Source organism: Artibeus jamaicensis, unplaced genomic scaffold, assembly GCF_021234435.1.
Source record: "Artibeus jamaicensis isolate MK-2021 breed Jamaican fruit bat unplaced genomic scaffold, CSHL_Jam_final contig_1832, whole genome shotgun sequence".
NCBI lineage: Eukaryota > Metazoa > Chordata > Mammalia > Chiroptera > Phyllostomidae > Artibeus > Artibeus jamaicensis.
Genome location: NW_026521362.1, coordinates 673321 through 692134, shown reverse-complemented (window position 1 = coordinate 692134; position 18814 = coordinate 673321). Strand labels below are relative to the sequence as shown.

The 18814-nt window shown below is 37.5% G+C and overlaps 1 protein-coding gene across 1 annotated transcript in view; it reads left to right on the top strand.

Annotated features, from left to right (window-relative positions):
• Positions 1-11964, top strand: part of GALNT5 (polypeptide N-acetylgalactosaminyltransferase 5) — a 36805-nt gene extending 24841 nt beyond the window's left edge. Inside the window, exons 7-10 of the mRNA XM_037138322.2 lie at positions 32-355; positions 4999-5079; positions 7961-8122; positions 11491-11964. Of these exons, the coding sequence (XP_036994217.2) occupies positions 32-355; positions 4999-5079; positions 7961-8122; positions 11491-11631 (708 nt within the window). The 3' untranslated portion in view covers positions 11632-11964. The remainder of the gene's footprint in view (positions 1-31; positions 356-4998; positions 5080-7960; positions 8123-11490) is intronic.
• Positions 11965-18814: the final 6850 nt, after the last annotated feature.

The window sequence follows — 18814 nt, the reverse complement described above, 5'->3', positions numbered from 1 at the left end:
ACCATTGATGCTTATCATTAAACTGTTCTAGGTATGGATGTGTGGTGGTGAAATCGAGATCGTTCCCTGTTCCAGAGTGGGCCACATATTCCGAAATGACAATCCGTATTCCTTCCCCAAAGACCGGATGAAGACAGTGGAACGCAACTTAGTGCGGGTGGCTGAGGTCTGGCTTGATGAGTACAAGGAGCTGTTCTATGGCCATGGGGACCACCTCATAGACCAAGGCCTTGATGTGGGAAACCTCACCCAGCAACGAGAACTTCGAAAGAAACTAAAGTGCAAAAGTTTCAAATGGTACTTGGAAAACGTTTTTCCGGACTTAAAGGCTCCCATTGTGAGGGCTCATGGTGTGGTAAGTTCAAGCAGTAATTCAAAGTCTGACTCCATAAAAATAAAGTGCCAAAACACTTTTGAAAATGTGTGGGAAGGAATAATATTATTACATGATAAATAAATAGCAAGTATGAGTGTCGATGAGACAAAGCAGAGTTGAGGAGTAAATAAAGGTAAATTTGAGGAAGGCTTCCAGGCAGCCACGTTGATGATTAATTCAGCAAATACCTATTGAGTATCAATAAACCAAGCAATATTTCAAAAGTGGGTAATAGGGTGGTGAATAATGTAGGCTTGACCTCTTTTTAGTGGAGCTTAAAGTTGAGAATAGAAAAAGATTATAAATGAACAAGCAAATGAAGTATAAATAAATATAATAGCTCTCATTTAGGGAACCATCCACAAATGAAAATTCTTCCAAGTTAGAGTGGTCAAATCTGAGGCGGTGTTGAAGGCTGGGCCTGAAAGGCCAACTGTCAGCCAAGCTCTAAAGAAGAGAGCCCCAGGCAGAGGGAACTCTTGTGCAGAAACTCTAAGACAGGCGACTGCCTGAGGCATTCAAGAACTGGGAAAAGATGAATGTTGTTGTCAGGGTGTGAAGGACGCAAGAATGGCACCCAATGAAATTGAAAAGACAGGACAGAGTCAGATTATTTACACCATTGTAGGCAGAGTAAGAATTCTTCTTCCCTTCCTTCCTTCCTTCCTTCCTTCCTTCCTTCCTTCCTTCCTTCCTTCCTTCCTTCCTTCCTTCCTTCCTTCCTTCCTTCCTTCCTTCCTTCCTCCCCCCCCACCTTCCTTCTCTTGTGAATGTAATGGTAAGTTATTGAGTAGGGTTAAGTACAGGATGACATGATTTAATCAGAGTTTGATAGGTTTCCAACATGGGTTGAAAATAACAAATTGTTTGACAATAGCAAAGAAAATTCCAAGGCACAATGTAATAATGTACCGAAGAAAAGAAACCAAGCTAGATAGGTTGGATAGAGTACGAAGCTAAGAAAAAAAATCAAGGAAGAGGGAAAACTGAAAGCCAATTTTTTCCAGTTCTTCCTAGAAAGTAGAGTTTGCAGTCCAACCACTCTCTTCCTAGCAAATATCCTGATGACAAGGACTTAGTAAAGCCATTCTCCTGGTTGGTATAGGGAGACCCTGGAAGAATTTGAAAGAGAGGAAACTAGTCTGAAAATTTGTTCTGTTTTTATAAAATTCAACTGACTAATGGGTACATATGACTTATTTGTATGTACTATAATATTTTATAAAATTGCCATCTCTATAGATCAAAATAGAATAGCACTACTTGAGGTGGTTCAATCTGATGTTTTCTCTTAGAGAAATCATTAGGAAGAATGACCTGGATTTATACACTATTCAAATGAAATGCCTGGCTTTCTCACTGGTGTGGCTCAGTTGGTTGGGCTTTGTGCTGCAGAGCAAAAGGTTGCTAGTTTGATTCCCAGTCAGGGTGCATGCCTGGCTTGTTGGTTCATTTCCTGGTTGGGGCACACATGAGGGGAAAACAGTCGAAGTTTCTCTCTCACACTGATATTTCTCTTTCTTTCCTTCTCCTTCCCTTACCCTCTCTCTAAAAATAAATAAATAATTTTTAAAAGTGTTATGGCTGTAAAATAAATTTATATTTTTTAATATGTCTTGAGAAGGAAAGAAAAAAATGCCACCATAGTAATTTTTCTGGTCCTAACAAAATCTCAGCAAGAGCATTACTGAACTTTAACCACCAGAGGGAACTAAAAAACTGTGTTTTGCCTCCTCTGCGAGACTGCCTTGTTTGCCTGCCTACGAAGTTTTTGAAGAACTCTCCTAATGAAACAGCCATCTGCTGATACCGGAGTTATTATATATCAAATGCAAAATTTTTTTAAATTATTTTAACAAATTGTTTTCTTTTATTTTCCGTCACTATTTGTTGCTTTTCTTAGACAAATTTTAATAAAGATGCCATTTGCTTCCCCCTGAAGCAACCAGTAGGGAGCATTATTACCATTTAAAAAAAAAAATAAGACCTTTTTCCAAGCAATGCAGAGTAAGATTAACTAGACCTTTATTTTGGATAGACGATCTTAAAAAGTTCCAAAAAAATCAACTCCGTGACTTTTGTTACTTGCTTCACATTTTCCCTTCTTTCAACCTATATATTTAGGAATTAAGTCCAGTGAAATTATTTTTTAAAAATGAGAACAAACCATTTCTTATTAAATTGAAAATGTTTGGCATAAATAAAATAACCTCACCAATAGTTTGTAGTTACATTGGATAAAACTCTTAGAAAATGGCCTATAGCCTAATGCTTAACAATTCTGTGATAAACTGTGGGAGTAACTCCCATTTTTAAATTAGGCAGTAAAATAATTCAAAATGAAAAGTTTAAAATTGATATACCACCTGATTTTCTAAACAAGAGATATTTAAATGGCTTGTCATAAAATCACGTATGCAATTCTTTAAAAATAAAATAAATACTCCATTTTAAAAGTCATTCATAATGAATATACAATAAAAGTTTATTAGCACTTCATAGACTTAGTTATGAAGAAAAGCCATGTCTCCAGGAAATTTCTCCAGTAATCTCTGATAAGAGGATAAGAGGGAAGGGAAACAGATCTTCAGGTGCAGTGGGGAAGGGGGGCAAAGATAGAAAAGATTTCGCTTACCTTCTAATGCCTTTCAGTGTTGGAAGAAGAAATTATACAAAATAAATACAAAGAAATCTGTTGAACCCTGGGTTTCCAAATATTGTTCTGGGCAATGTTTTTAGTTGTGCTGCCAAAAATAGGAATCCTCGGTCAAATACATTTGGCAACCACGCGTACGAATCCCCTCCCAGAGCATCAAGCTGAACATGAACATATTGAAGGCTCTGCGAAGTTCTGGAGGAAAAGCACCTGTGCAGCTACATGGCAGCCACTTTTGTCAAAGGCAGAATAGTTTCTAAACAAGCCACAAGTACAGGAGTTCATATTTATCTCTGTTAAGATCCAAAGAACAGCTGAGAAATCACTTCCTTTCTTTAATCTCCAGGGTTATTCTACCTTCATGCATCTCTGTTAACTCTCTTCTCTGAAGTTCACAGTGGTTGATTTCTTCTGTGCATTGTGACTGTTCCCATTTACTGGTGGTGGGGCGGATGGTTTTCTCCATTTTTGCCATTTTAAAGTGTGAATAGGGCTTTCTTTGAGGATTTCCGACAGAGTTCCTGCCCTTCTAGAATGGTGTTTGCATTCCAGCTATCCCAGAACTAACAAACTTGGTACTGTTTTTACGTTGTGTCTGTCTTGAGGGTCTATCAGGGTTCATGTGTGATACAAGTAGTGTAAATGTGCATCTCAAACCCAAAGGAAGGTCGCTGTAAGGTTTTAGCCCAGGCAGAATCTAGCCTCCCTGGGGTCTCTCTGTGCCTCCCTGTTCACTCCCTTAATGGGTAAATTGGTTTCCCAGTACGCCACTCCACTGAGGGTCCTACTCTAGTTTTTCATCTTTATGTGGAAGACCACAGTTCTACCTCCCTGCCTTATCCATGGCCAAGTTTTCTTCTATCCTTAAATTGTTGGTCCCTTAGTTACATTATTTGCAGTTTTTTTCCACTTGCTTTTAGTTTTCTGGGTTTTTTTTTTTAACTCTGCCTTTTCTGGTCCCTGAAAGTGCCCCTTACTTTCTGGCCAGCTAAGCTATGCATGTAAAAGTGAGGACAACCCACTGAGCACTGAGTTGAGAACGCTGGCAAATCTGTGAGCTACACAGCCTGCACCACAAGCACCCCAGAGTTCAAGCTCTGTGCTCAGCACCTGGAACTGGAAAGCTCACTGACGGTGTCCCTGGCAACTAGCACCTCACTGGCTCCCACGTCAGCAGGCTTTCCAGAGTAGAAACATGTTTCCACGCAGCATTTCTACAAATCGGAGAAGTCTAAATTGCACTATTGACCCACCATCTCGTTAGCCCTGCCCAGGATGTCAAAGGGAGCAAGATAATCAACATTTTTCTGCATTAAATGGTGACTTGTAGAAAGCTGCCTCCATATTTGACCCTGCAAATCCATTAAAAATCTGGGGACCTGCCAGGAATTGCCTTTAAGCTTGGCTCTATATTAGCTTTCGTGACTTTCCTGTAATCAATTGTAGCTTGCCTGAGTCATTAGGAAGATTCTGACAGGGAATCAGCTGGAAATCTGCTGTTCTTGAAGGACTCAATTTATCTATGATTTACTATCTAAGCAGTCAGCTAGTTTGGAGGAGTTAGCCTGGCAAGACAGCCTGTAACTCTTGGTTTGATTAAATTGTAAGTATATGCAATGACTTTTAATATATGCATCAAACTTGAGCCAAGAAAATAACTACTTCCCATGCCACCTTTTGCTCATTCCCTGTTCAGCATTCCAGGCAAGGGTTAATTAAAAGCTTCTGTTTGTTGGCTCTGTGGCTAGATCACAGGCCTAAATTGACAGATTGAAGCTGTACTTTAGCAAGATCACATTATGTCTCTGTTAGAGATAGCAACCACTAAAATCCTATAGTGCTAAGTACTGCTAAGCTATTAACTATCATTTGACCTTATTGTAGTTTTATATTCTGTGTTTTCTGAATGTCTTGCTCTAATTTAAAATATTTTTTCTTAATGCACATCTTATATGTTGCTTCCTAGCTGATTAACGTGGCCTTGGGAAAATGCATTTCCATTGAGAACAGCACAGCCACTCTGGGAGACTGTGACGGGAGCAGCGAGGTAGGTTGAGCTGGGTCTCTCTCTCTCACAGCAGGTGCAGTCGATGACACTGGAGTAGTTGATGAGTGAAGGGTGTGACACATTCATCAGATCCCTAGAAATTAATTTTTTCCTATAGAAACGATAGTTAATTTTTATATAATCATGATGGTGGTGATGAGAAGCTCCACCACTAAATGTAAAGATGTGGGTACTGAAGTCAACCCGCCAGGAGCACAGTTTCTGGCTCCATCACTTGCAAAGAGTGTTAACTGTGCAAGTCTCTTAACCCTCGGGTAAATGGCAGTGATAAGAGTGCCTATCCTAAAGCTTATGTGAGGAGTGAATTAGGCAATATTTTGAAGGATGTAGAATAATACCTAACACTTAATGCTCCACAGATGTTCACTTCTATAACAGAAACAAAAAAGTGAAAAATAACATATTACATATAAAGATAAAGTAATAAAAAAAGACAAGACATATTTTTAAAGAATTAATCTCAGGGAGCAATTTCATTCTCTGCTTCTATCCCCTGCCCCCATTTTTTCGTATCTTAAGAAAATAATGTAAATCACACAACCCATGATCCATGGTGGAAATTCCTGCAGCAAAGCTCCCATGAACCCGAGCACAATGGTTGGGAGAGTAGAGCAGGGACTCCATAGCTCCGGGAGGTGGCACCTCTCTCTCCATCACAGGTTCCCTATCCATTCCTATTCTGTGGGGACAGTTTATGGCTTGAGTGCCAAATAGGACTCACAAGACATTGATTCATCAGTTGAATTTAGTCCCCTAAAATGGTAGGTCCCTCTTTGTCAGAGAAATTATTGTAAGATGATAACATAGGCTTGTTGAAACTTACTGCTTTGATTTGACTCAGAGATACTGCTTTCATTTTCAAGCACATCCCACCTCTACCTCTTAAGCTGCTATTAGAAGCAAAGGCCTTTTTGTCATCTCTGTGGCCACAATCCAGCTATGGATTGTAAACTTGCAGCTACGGGAACTCTTTCTCAATTGGGAAAGATAAGGAGACATGAAAGAGAAGTGTCAAAAATCAACTGAAAGAAATAACTTGCATGTATTAATGATTCAAAGAGGAAATAATTCACACATTGTAAAACAAAAACTACAATTAGTCCAAATTATATGAAAGTAAAATATTGAATAATGCAATCCTTCAAGACTCAACATTTAGTGACTTTCTGGGTCTGATAATTCAGTATTTTATCTGAAAACCCAAAGTCTGGTCTAAGAACCAGAGTCTTTCAGATGGATGCTAAGAGGAAAAGGTATGAATTATGCAACCCTGCTTTCCCCAGATGCTATCTCCCTTTTGGTCTTGTTACCTTTTTTCACCTTCTGCTTCTTGTGGTTTGTTTGAAAAATAAAAAGTAAAGGAACTTCATGAAAATTAACTTATTTTTTGCCAGAGTTAATGAGGCTTAATATCAAGCCCTTGACTACAGCATTTATTTTTTTTTAAGTGCAAAAGGAATAAAACCCTAGGATGGAAACATCAAGCCCCATATTTCATTTTACCTAAAAAGTCTTTAGTTAACTTTTCAACCAGGTGAGATGTCCCTTTGCAAGGTAATATCTAGCTTTTCTTAGTAGCTATATAGCTTCCTTGTGCTATGACTTATGTCTATGCTTCTTGACAATGTAATATCCAAACCTACAGAGAATTTTTATTACTTTATTTGAGCCGAACTGATGGCATATGCCAGGGAGTAAGATCTCAAATGCTCCAGAGAATAACCATTTTGCCGTTTATTTTATGAATTTGAGATTAAAGTGGGTATGTGAGGAAGATTATATGTGGGAGAGAGCAAGGAGGGGACTGGATTACAGGATAGTTTAGCTCTCACGCTTTGGAAACAGAGGTCTGAAACGGTGGTCATGTTTAGAAGAAGGGGTCTTTCAGGGGACATGGCAAAGGTGTGTTAACCTATATGCACAGAAAAATGGACAGGGGTGAATACCCACCATGATCTGACCAGTGAGGAATTTATGATCAGATCACCCTGCAAAGTTATTTCCCATAAAACCCACTTTTCTTCCACATTCTCAAAATTAATGTGCCCACAGATCACCTGAGGAGTTTGCTATGATGCGGATTCTGATTCAATATGTCCTTGGTGGGGCTGAGACTCAGCATTGCCAACTAGCTTCCAGGTGATGAGGCTGATGGTCCAGGGGAACCCTGCCCATGCAGAGGTCACACCTGGACACTTGGTAATCCAAGTTAAATCTTAGTTACATCCCAAATACTTCAGTAGATAAAACAATTTAGGATGATTTTACCAGCAGCCTATTTTTTTCCTAATATGTTTACATTGGTGTAAAACAACAGTTTCCCACAGACCCAGAACCTTATAGTATATCAAGCAGGCAGATAGTACTAGATTGTAAATAACTGGAGAAAATATATAAAAATTGACAAGTGGTTCTATTACCTGAATCAGTATTTATTTTAGACCTTTAGACCCAGTGACTCCCCAAAACCAGTCTTCTTCAAGAGCAGTTTCTATGAACTGGGGGCACTCACACAGCAGCAACCTGATGACCCCTTGTGCTACCAGCAAAGGAAGATTCTTAACACTCCTAAAAGTCCAATTGTCTAAATAGTATTAAACAAAGAAACGTAATAATTTCTGCCAAGGTACTTTAGAGCCTTGACTTTGACCTCCCTGTAGCCCCCATGGCTCAAGGCCATAATCCTGTGGTGTTGCATGCTCCCATCCTTCAAGCATCAGCAACGTCTGGGCCTCAGAACACCTGAAATGATATTTATTGACATGAATGTACTAACTGTACTAAGTTGTATTATTGCAACTAACTAACCAACTTGTATTTTCTGCTCAAAGTGACTTTTCTCCTACTCATCTTCCCACAGCTACAGCAATTTAATTACACCTGGTTAAGACTCATCAAACATGGAGAGTGGTGCTTGGCTCCCATCCCTGATAAGGGGGCCCTGAGGCTGCACCCCTGTGACAACAGAAACAAAGGGCTGAAATGGCTGCATAAGTCAACATCAGTCTTCCATTCAGGACTGGTAAGCACAATCTTCGAATCCCTTCTTTACCACAAATCCAACCTTAAAGGAAATGTGACATAAAAGAGCATGTGACAATAAAGGCAATGTAAAAGTTCTTACAGAGAGATAAATGTATTTTTTGCAAATCATCAAATTTTTTTCTTTTACAAATTTATTTAAAATCAGTTATTTTAAATGGTAATCACCAGGTTTTGTTAGTTACGTAGTTTTCATCATCTGATTCTAAAAGTCATTTGCTTCAGCCAATGAACAATGTCAAAAGGCAAGCTTATGGGTGAGAATTGGTTTGCATTGTTTACCAGAAAACCTTATAGGGAGAATATGTGGGGAAAGCAGGAAGCAGTGTGCTCCCCACAAGGCCTGCATTCCACTGTGCATCTGGATGCACATTCTGCCTCTTGCCAACAGGAACACATCTCATGCACTGGGTTTCCAGAGGCCTCAGCTCTCTGGGGATGCTGGAGTCAGCTCCCACCAGCTTGCCAAGGACACTTGCAGTGATACTGCTTTGGCAACTTGAAAGCAGCCATGATGGGAATATTTACATCCATGTTACAAGTCAGGGGGTATTTTTCCAGAGGTCCAGTGATTAATATTTACCAGAATACCCCTGTAATGCCCTATTCACACAAAGTCCTCTCAGCTTTTCCCAATTCTATTTTAACAGGGTACAAAGTCAGAAGCATTCATGTAGGATCTTGGAGTGGCAGAAATACTGTCAGGCCGGCCTTCTCAAATGTTCCACTATCTCAGTAGGAGTAGCCACCAAATCCACTAAATGCGTTGAGATATGGAGACCATTATTTTGCTCAGGGCTGGCCCCAAAGTAAGCATGCTGCTTTACTTGGAGTGCCTCCATTTCTTTTGATATCACAGCCAGGGACTATTCTCTTTAGGATATTTTTCTTCCTGCCCAGGGTCAAAATCAGGGCCTGAGCCACACATTCTCTAGTTTTATCTCCTTTTTTATTTTCTCTGTTACATTTTAATCCCTCCTGAATATTTTTTTTCTCTTTAGTGGCAATGGTTATTGCTGACTTATTTTTTAAAATGAGGAATTACTAGTGTATAAACTGCTATTTTTATGTTTTATAGTGTTGGAAAAATCTATAACTACATACCAAATAAATCACATCTTATCTCTTGCTTCCCTAACTCTATGCCAAAGGAGGGAGGGAGCAAGGGAGCAAGAAAAAGAGAAAAAGAAGGGTGGGAGAGAGAGGAAGAAGAGAATGAAAAAGAAAGAGAGAGAGAATATAAGAAGGAGAACAAAATCTTTATCTCCAGAAGTGAATCTGAAAATAGAAAATATTTTAGGCTGGTGAGAAAATATTTAGAAGCAGGCCATCCTTAAATCACATAGGGCTATTTACCAACTGGGCTGGCCCCACTGAGAAACTTAAGGCTTATTAGTGGATTAATTTTATTTTTGAATCCTCACCCAAGAACATGTTCATTGATTTTAGATAGAGAGAAGGAGAGGAAGAGAGATTGAGAGAGAGAGAAAGAGAGAGAGATCGTTGTGAGAAAGGAGACACATAGATCAGCCACTTCCCGTACATACCCCAGGATCAAACTTGCATGTGCCCTGACTGGGGATTGAACCCTCAACCTTTTGGTGCATGGGATAATGCTCCAATCAACTGAGACGCCTAGCCAGAGCTGGCCAATTTTTATATAGGTTTAATTTCACTCTCCTGAAATGGTAAGCCAATTTGTGAAGAAGGGGATTGAATTAAGATGGCAAAAATTAGAAAGCTATTCTGCTACGTTGTTTGTGCCGTGACTTGTGACACGGTATATAGCTACCTTCTGCCTTGGTTCCCCCATCTCATGCTGCTGGATGTCATAGAGATGAGGATTTTGAAAATTGCTGTTCTTCTTTTTTCAGTATTTTGGTAGTTTTCATACTTAACTTTCTAAGTCCCCCAAGACATGAAAGTCTTAAAAAGCAAAAGAAGTGGAAAATAAGACTGTGACTGGCAGGAGCCTTTCTCTCCTTTCAGAAGGTGTTCGGAGTCGGGACCTTCATGGAAGGAGGAATGGTAATAGTGAGCTCGACTCTGGATACCAATGAGTTATTCAAGTTATACGTTTATTAATCAGCATTTAAATGCTGTTCTCTAGGTGAGCCCTCCCCAAATGCTCCAGGTTATGGCCACATAAAAGTGAATAGTTTCATGGGTGGCTTCTAGGATTTGGGAAATACAATACCTCTCCACCACTAGTTCTCATATCAAGTGTCTTTGGGCTGGGAACCAGTTATTTAGCTACCTCTTTACAATCCACCAGCAGAATATTGTAGATAATCCAGAATAATTTTGATCAAGTCTAACTCCTTCACAAAAAACCTTGAGTTTATACAAGCACCAGATTTCCAAAGTTTCACAAAGGAGTTTACTATGATGCGGATTCTGATTCAATATGTCCATGGCAGGGCTGAGACTCAGCATTCCCAACTAGCTCCCAGGTGATGTGGCTGATGGTCCAGGGGCACCATGTCCGTGCAGAGGTCACACTTGGTAATCTAAGTAAAATCTCAATTACATCCTGAATGCTTCAATAGATAAAAGCATTTAGAATGATTTTACCAGAGGTCTATTTTTTTCTAACATATTTTTTGTAGGGATATCTGTAAAATAAATGATTATTAAGTCCCCCCATTTGATAATATTCTTAAAGTATTATATATATATATATATATATATATATATATATAAATTTTTTAAATTATCTTTGTCATAGTCCTGGATAATTGAGAAGTGTGATAGGTGAAAAAATTATAAAGTTATGAGTGAGTTCTAAGCAGGTTATTGATCATTTCTAGGATATCAATGAATATTAAGCAATAATAGAGCCCTGAAGTACCTTTGATGTTTTTCCTGATTACACCTGAATTTTCTGGATATCAGGCATTATGTACTCAGAGATTATGGTGGGGAGCTTGTAAATGAAATACATCATTTTTCTAGCACTTTGTATTTCAAATTTGCATTCTAAGGCATGGATTTAATTAAGAAATGAACTAACTCACTATTTGTCATGGTTTGTGTTTTTTTCTTTCTTACCATCAGTGAGGAGCCATCATCCATCAAATATAGCAAATGCCATCTGGTAATATTTTCTTTAAATAATATAGTAATCAGCCATATGATCAGAAAATTCCTCTTTGAAGTGTGAGAACTTAACTTGAGAGAGAGACAAAATTAATAGTGTCTAAAGCCTGTGTTTATGTTATTAATTGAGTTAGAATAATTCCTAAATAATCAAAAATGTAAATACTTATTTTTATGGGTTTCCATTTCTTTACATCTCAGTGGTCAAATTCAGTCTGTGGCTCATCCCCAGATCCCCTTTCTCTGCAGGTAAATCACATTGTTTTTGCAAGCTATCATCAGTTATTATGCTTGGAAGGGAATTTTTCTCAGAAGACCCTGAAAGTTGCTGCTTGTGACCCAAAGAAGCCATATCAGAAGTGGAAATTTGAAAAGTATTTTGAAGACTGAAGAGGAACTGATGTTTTTGTCTAGTGAGGCCATCAGACACTGTGAAAATGACAGTGAACTCAGTGATTATGTTTGTCCACAGTAATTTAAATTTTCAGAATGAATAACACTTGAATGGAAGATTCTTAAAAATCATAATATTTGAGATACCAAACATTAACTCAGGGAAACAGTCCTACATTGAATTGGAGTCCTTCTTCAGCACCAGGAACCCTTTTGACCTGCCTGCTTCCTGCCCTGGGCTAGCTAGCATCAGCCTTCAAGTTTCCCCAAGCAACCCACCAAGCACCCACAAATAAAGACAGAAGTACTTGGGGAACTACAATCATAATCATAATGACTGTATTGGGTCAAAACCAGCTCTTGTGGCCCCAAAGTAGGTTAAAATCAGTGAGAACCTGGTCTTTTATTTACTATTTTTTCATTAAAAAAAAACATTAGTTTCTATGGCTGGAAGACCTCATAAACTCCCCAGACTACATGTGGGTTTACCTTTCAGTTTGAGATAGTACTGATATCATATTCCTTGATGGCAGGATTTGATCTAGGTTACTACATAGTGCTTTTTACCAAGATGAGTCAATGGAAAATTTTTTAATTGGGGAATCAAACACTCATTCCATTCTAGATGTGGACATTGTTTCCGTTTATTTTGTGCTTTTTAAAACTACACTTAAAACTACACTTAAAAACAGTCATATTAGTAACTTGGTAGAGTCACATGAATATTAAGAAGGAAACAAAAAAGGCAAAGTAAAAGAGGCTTGATCACAACATATTGTAGTAACCCAAAGTACATTTAATCACTGAACACCCTAATTCGGGTCCAAGTAAGAGGAGTGGAAACGAAGGAGAAATGGAACGTGCAGAAATATTAAGGTTCTATTATATAAAATACTGCCTTAAATTTAGCAGCATTTAGGGGATAAATGTGCTAAAAATGGCCCTAAAGATTTTTTAAAAGAAATAAAGTGAAGGAAACAATAAGAGGGGAAGAGAATGAGGTAAGCAATCGTCAGAAAAAGGGGTAAGAAAACACTTTAGACGTGGCAAAAATAATAGAGAATTTGCCACCTTGATGAACAGGGTGGATAATAAAGCCTCGGATAAGGAGCTAATGATAACAGTGGGGAAAAGTCCAGTATTCCTTTGATTCAAATTGAGCCCCCCTATCTTAGGCATGTCAATACTTAAGCGTGTCAGAGAAGATCTTAGAAATCCTGATACCCTTTACTTTTATTCTGATAAGAAATTGATACCTAGAGGTCGAGTTACCGTTCTGAAATCCTAGGCCGATTAGTGAGAGAATCAGGATTAAAATGTGAATCACCAGAGGCTCATTCTATTGCTCCAGGGCACTGGCCTAAACAAATCTGTTCCACAGCATTTCTCTGAAAGAGATACATAAACCATTTTGCCTGAGTTGGGTCCTGGAGGGTAATTATATTATATGCCTGTTAATACCTTTAAAAAAAAGCTTTGTTCAGCTGAGCTGATGATAAACCTGGGCATCTTCAGTTCTGTCTTTTAATTTAAAGTTTATTTTTAATTCCCAGTTAATTCCACAAGAGCAGAGCAATAAAACAAGAATTGGAAGGGAAAAAGTTTTGCTTTTTTACATTATATTTGGGATGCATTTTACAAATAATTGACATTGCAGAGGAGATCAGAGAATGACTAGATTATGAGATAACTCTTTCCACACAGAGCCATGCAGCGGGTAAAACACAAGGCAGTTGCCAAACGCCTTACTGAACTGCTGACCGAATTGAGTATGCTAAGCGCTTCGTTCAATTCTTCATGAGCAGAAAAATGTTGCAGGTTTATTTTCCCCCAGTCTAAAGACTCTATTGTTATACCAAAAACTCCAACTCTGTTCAGAAAAAGGTGAATTATGTTTTAGATACACTTCACTTTGGGTATAAGAGCAGAAGAAATTTGAATGTTTTTCTCAAAAAACCTTCTTATAGTCTGTTCAGTGTATGTTCTTCCTGACTTTACCTTGACATATGCACTATATGAAGATATAATTGAATCTGTATTGTCAATATAACAAAGGATTGTTTTCATACATCACATAGTTGTTCTTGGGTAGAATTTTAAAGACAGCTCTTAGCATGTATTTGCTCAGTTATTCTATGATGCAAAAAAAAATAATCACTAGTTAAGAATTTTATAGGCCCAAGCTTGATAGTTTTGACTAATTGCAAAATCTACTACCAATATTTTTTTTTTAGCATTGCCCTCTAAACTTTGTTTTCAGAAGATCGCAATAAAGATACAAAGGCCTCAAGGTCTTCTGGTACTTCTAATAAGAAACCTTTGGACGGGGCACCTTAGGGTCCTCATCAGCCCTGATTTTTTCCTTAGAGGGCTGTGTTATTGGGTACTTCACAGTTTTCCCTCGATCAGCTTGAGTTATTGCCCTTCTTGGAGAAATGTCTATGTCTCTCATCAACTTAAACACAAGTGTGGTTATGTTAATATTTAAAAGAACTCATTTGATGAAAAACTAACTTACCAAACCATCTGAGTGCTTCTGAGCCTTCAGTTTGCACAGCTCTTCCTCTTTTTCAACAACTACCCAAAGCTTCCACCCTCCCATCTCCAAAGGATGGCACAGCTGTTGTTGGTACAACCATGTTTTATCACCAGCATTGAGTCTCCTCAGTTCTGCTTGCTGACATTCAATCAGCCATCACTCACCAGGCCAAATCCACCATGTGTCACCGTTGCAATGCAGTGTCAGCTTCTCCACACTTATCTGGAAATACTATTTAGATATTTAAACATCTTGCTTCCGATAGGGATTATAGAAGGGCAAAGGTATAGTTATAACATAGAAATTCAATTTCCCTAGTCAACCTCGATTTCATGAATGGCTTAGAATGGTTTCCAAGGGGCTCTCCTGCAAGAGAATGAGGTTGAGGGACACCAGATAGTACCATCTTTATTTGTCTTAACATCTTTAATTAATTTAATTTTTATGTTCAAATACAGGAAATAAATTATGCCTCAGATGAAGACCCCAATATCTTGGATTAAAGCAAGGAAATGATAAAGAGTAAAGAGAAAAAATAGCAACTAATTACCGCTAAGTACCTACTGTGTGCTAGGCACAGTTTGCACCCCATCTCACTGTAGTGCACACCTCGGTGAAGCAGATCTGGTTCTCCTCATCATGCACATAAGAGGATGGCTAGGAGGGATTGTCTAGCATCATCCCGTCATCCCACTTGTGAGAGATAAGAACCCAGTTTCCATGCTATTTGGATCAAAAACAAAGAGGAAGAAAAAAGAGAGAGAGTCTACTCCCCCATACCATACTGCTATGATTATATTTTTCTAAGTAGGCAGTCAGCTCAGTGGAGCTCAGTCAAAATCCCTTGGTTGTGGAGTCAAATCCCTTTGTTTTCTCTCATGGACGTTGTACAGACAGGAAATAGAAGCTACACCCTTTTCTGCTAAACAACTGAAGTGTAGACTCAAGGAGAGCAATCCCCTCATGCCTTGCAGGGGTCTTCATGCTGGAAGACCTATTTGACTTCATGCTGGAAACAATCTTTCCTATTTCCTGGAACAAATATGAGGGGAAGAAGTGGACATAGAGAGTTTGTTTCTCTGTAAATATTACCAACCCTTTCTTCCCTCAACTGTTAATCAAAGCTGACAGATCTGAACAGAGGTGGGAAATGAAAAGGCGAGGAATCCTTTAATTTAAAACATGAACCAAGACTTTTAACTTTTCCTTCATTGTGCTGCACCATAATGCTTTTGCAAACGCTTTTGCATAGGTTATTCAACAATTGCTGCAAGCAAAGACGCCTTGCAAAAAGAACAGGATCACTAACCAAAGCTAATGTAGAAAATATTTATTTTTGGCAGATAGTCATTTTGTAGACAGGTTTGAATAAACCATTTAAAGTATTATATACTCCCGATGAGCTTTCATGGATGGTATGTTAGGTGTTGATGGTGCCTGTGTCTACAAGAAAGGACATGAAAATTACCATCGTACTAAGCAAACTTACTATCTCTGTTTTCAACCTAATGAGTCACCTAAAAGTTATCTTTCCCATTAGGGTCTCTTTGCAAGCTTATATGAATCTTTGTTTTGCAAAAACATGCATGAAATTCTCATTTTCCAGCAAATGCAGCAACTTTTAATATGCTTAGTTCCTAATGATGACAGATGTCATCAAATAAGAAATATTTTTTTTTAAACACAGGTTTTCTATTTTATTATCAATTGATAGATGTTTTCCAATTTAAGGATATTGGTCATAAATCTCTATATAAATAAAGCATAGATTGTCTGTACTTCACCATTCAAAAACACATCAATCTTTGTAAATATATGTGTATATTTGTATCAATGGACATATACATATATGCACATATATTTATTTATATGCTTATGTATGTATATATGTTTGTACATTTTATATTTTTAATTGGAAGATAGTAAAACCAAGAGTTTCTGCTTTAAAAAATTAAGAAATGTTTTTGGGCATTTTTAACTCTTTTTAAGTGCATAGTTTTGTCTTTCTCTGGCCTTCTGGACAGAAGTGCAGGTTGACTCTCCAGTGTTTTTCATAAGTGAAAGGAGTAATCAAACCTTAAATTCAAAAGGCCAGTTACTGAAGTTAGGGTTATACACACCTTAGTTCTTCTCTTTCAAACAACTGCCCACAACTGTTGCTAGTTTTATACCTATTAACTATAAGAGGTGAACATAAAAACAAGAGAAGGCAAAGGTCAATATAGTGACTTTTGTTTTTGAAAACATTTGTTAATGGGAGAATTAGATTAATTTATAACTAATCTGAACATTTTTAAGTACCCAATGTTTCTGCCTCTGACCAACTGAAGTTATTATAAAGAAGGTATCAAACATGTAATGTTTGATTTTTAAGTTTCTACATGCAAATTTAAACTACTTTCCAAATTCATTTCCCAAAAGCTCCCTAGCTGGCAATTAATTACTAGACATTGTCATCTGAGTTTACAATTTGTCATGTACCTGAGTGATTTCTGCAGCTGACTCCCACCTATGTCATTGCTTTTGTGCTGGGTGCATGGCCCGGTCACCTTGTGTTCTTCAGGAATGGCGTACATGTTTTGGTATTCATATTTATTATGTTATAGTCTGATATTTTAATATTGTTAATGTTTGCTATAACTTCTGGCCTTACATTTTATAGCCCTTTTTTTCTATAGAACAATGAAAGTTCAGGCTTTAAAATAAGTGGTTGCCTTTCTCATATTGTCAAACATATTTCTTCTTTATGATACTCTGGTGCTTCATCTTTTCCCATTATTCTCTACTATTATTATTTTAAATGTTTTTTTCTATCACTTTGAAAAACTTCAATGTCCATTTGCCATTTGAAAGTGTTTCAAAAATACTAGCCTATGTAAATATGCAGAAACAACTACTATACAAATGTCGGCATAGTTTACATGTATTACCTGATGACTACAAAGATATGTTTTTCAGGTTTTGGAGTAATGCATCTAAAACAATAGCCTGGTTCCTGTAAAAGTAATGGGAACTTTTCATGAACATTATCTAGTATCCTTTATAAATTTTCTTGTAATTTCATGTACAATCATTTTAATACTGTCTGATATAAACATAACAAATGAATTAAAGCAATGTGTTCTCTTGCTTTCTGAAGCAGCATTTATTGATCATATTAATAGTTGCTGATATGCAAGTGTTTTTACCCAATTTTAAAGGGCAGCCAAAGAAAATGAAACCTAGACACCAGAAAGAAAGACACAAACTTTTATTGCGAGTGAGTCAGAAATAGAAGTTCTGTAATTTATTTGTTACTGAATAGATAGATAGATAGATAGATAGATACATAGATACATAGATACATAGATACTAACATATTCTGTGTCTTCAAAGTTAACACTATAGTAAGGGTAAATTTTATATTGACAAAGAAATAGAGCTATTATTAATTCTTGTTCACCCGGCAACTGAGGAAAATAAAAAATCATGTGAGAAATATCAGCATTCTCACAATAAATTAATTCTCCCTCCTGAGGTACCAAGAGTCCTTTTTCCAACCCTGAACCTTGAATCACAGAAGTGGTAAACTTTATTGCATAGTTAGCAATTTGTACTTTAATGTGTCTCATGTGAGTTTCAAATATGATAATATCCCTCATGCAATCTGAACTAGACCCTTGTCTTTCCTAGGTTACAAAGAACCAAACAGCCACCCATTGGTGTCATGTTACTAATGGTCACTTAACTTTATGGCCTTAGTGTAAGACAGCAGCATAGCACAATGCCAAAGACAGTTTTCTTTTGCAAGTACATTGCCTCATCCATGAGAATTAAGTATTTATTCTTTGAATATACCCTGAAAAAGTCTTTGTTGACAAAATCTTTCATGATTGGTTTATCATCTGGTTAGAGTACAGAGGTAAAAAGGCCAGCATTACTATCTATTTATCTGTCTATCATCATCTATCTATCATCTATACGCATACCCCAGGAGAGCTAGTTGCTTGGCCATATCATGTGGTCATAGTCCACCACCACATCATCACCTCCCCTGGAATAATTTAAAATACAAGCTCTGCTGATGGTAGATTAACAATATGGTCCTGTTCTATGGTAGATTAACAATATGGTCCCAGTGCAGCTAACACAGCACTGGGCTTTGAATTTAGGTAGAAAATTGCAGGGGTCATCAGTAATCCAGAAAATAGAATAGGTTGTCCAGAGGGACAGATTTAGAGGACCTAAATAAACAGGAAACTGTCCTAGTATATCACTTTTCTACCTAAGTTTATCAATAAAGACCTGATTTTCCTACCTTTATTTTGAAAATGTGCCTTGTCAAGAATGAAATCTACAGGTTCTCCAGATTAAGGGTGGCAGAACTTTTTATATGATCAAGTTGCAAAGTATTTGAAAGAATAAAAGGAACACTGGGATCTTAATTCAAAAGTGAGTCTTGTAAACACTAAATAATAGTATGTGATACTATGGAAATATATTATATGACCAGGAAGAATTAAAGAAATTGCCATTAAAATGTGTGGGATTTGTTACACATAAATAAGCAATAATCTAAGAAGAGCTAAACCGGGGTTTTTTTTTACAAAATGAAAAAGAAATAAACAAAGGGTTGAATAGTACAATGAAGACTGTATTACA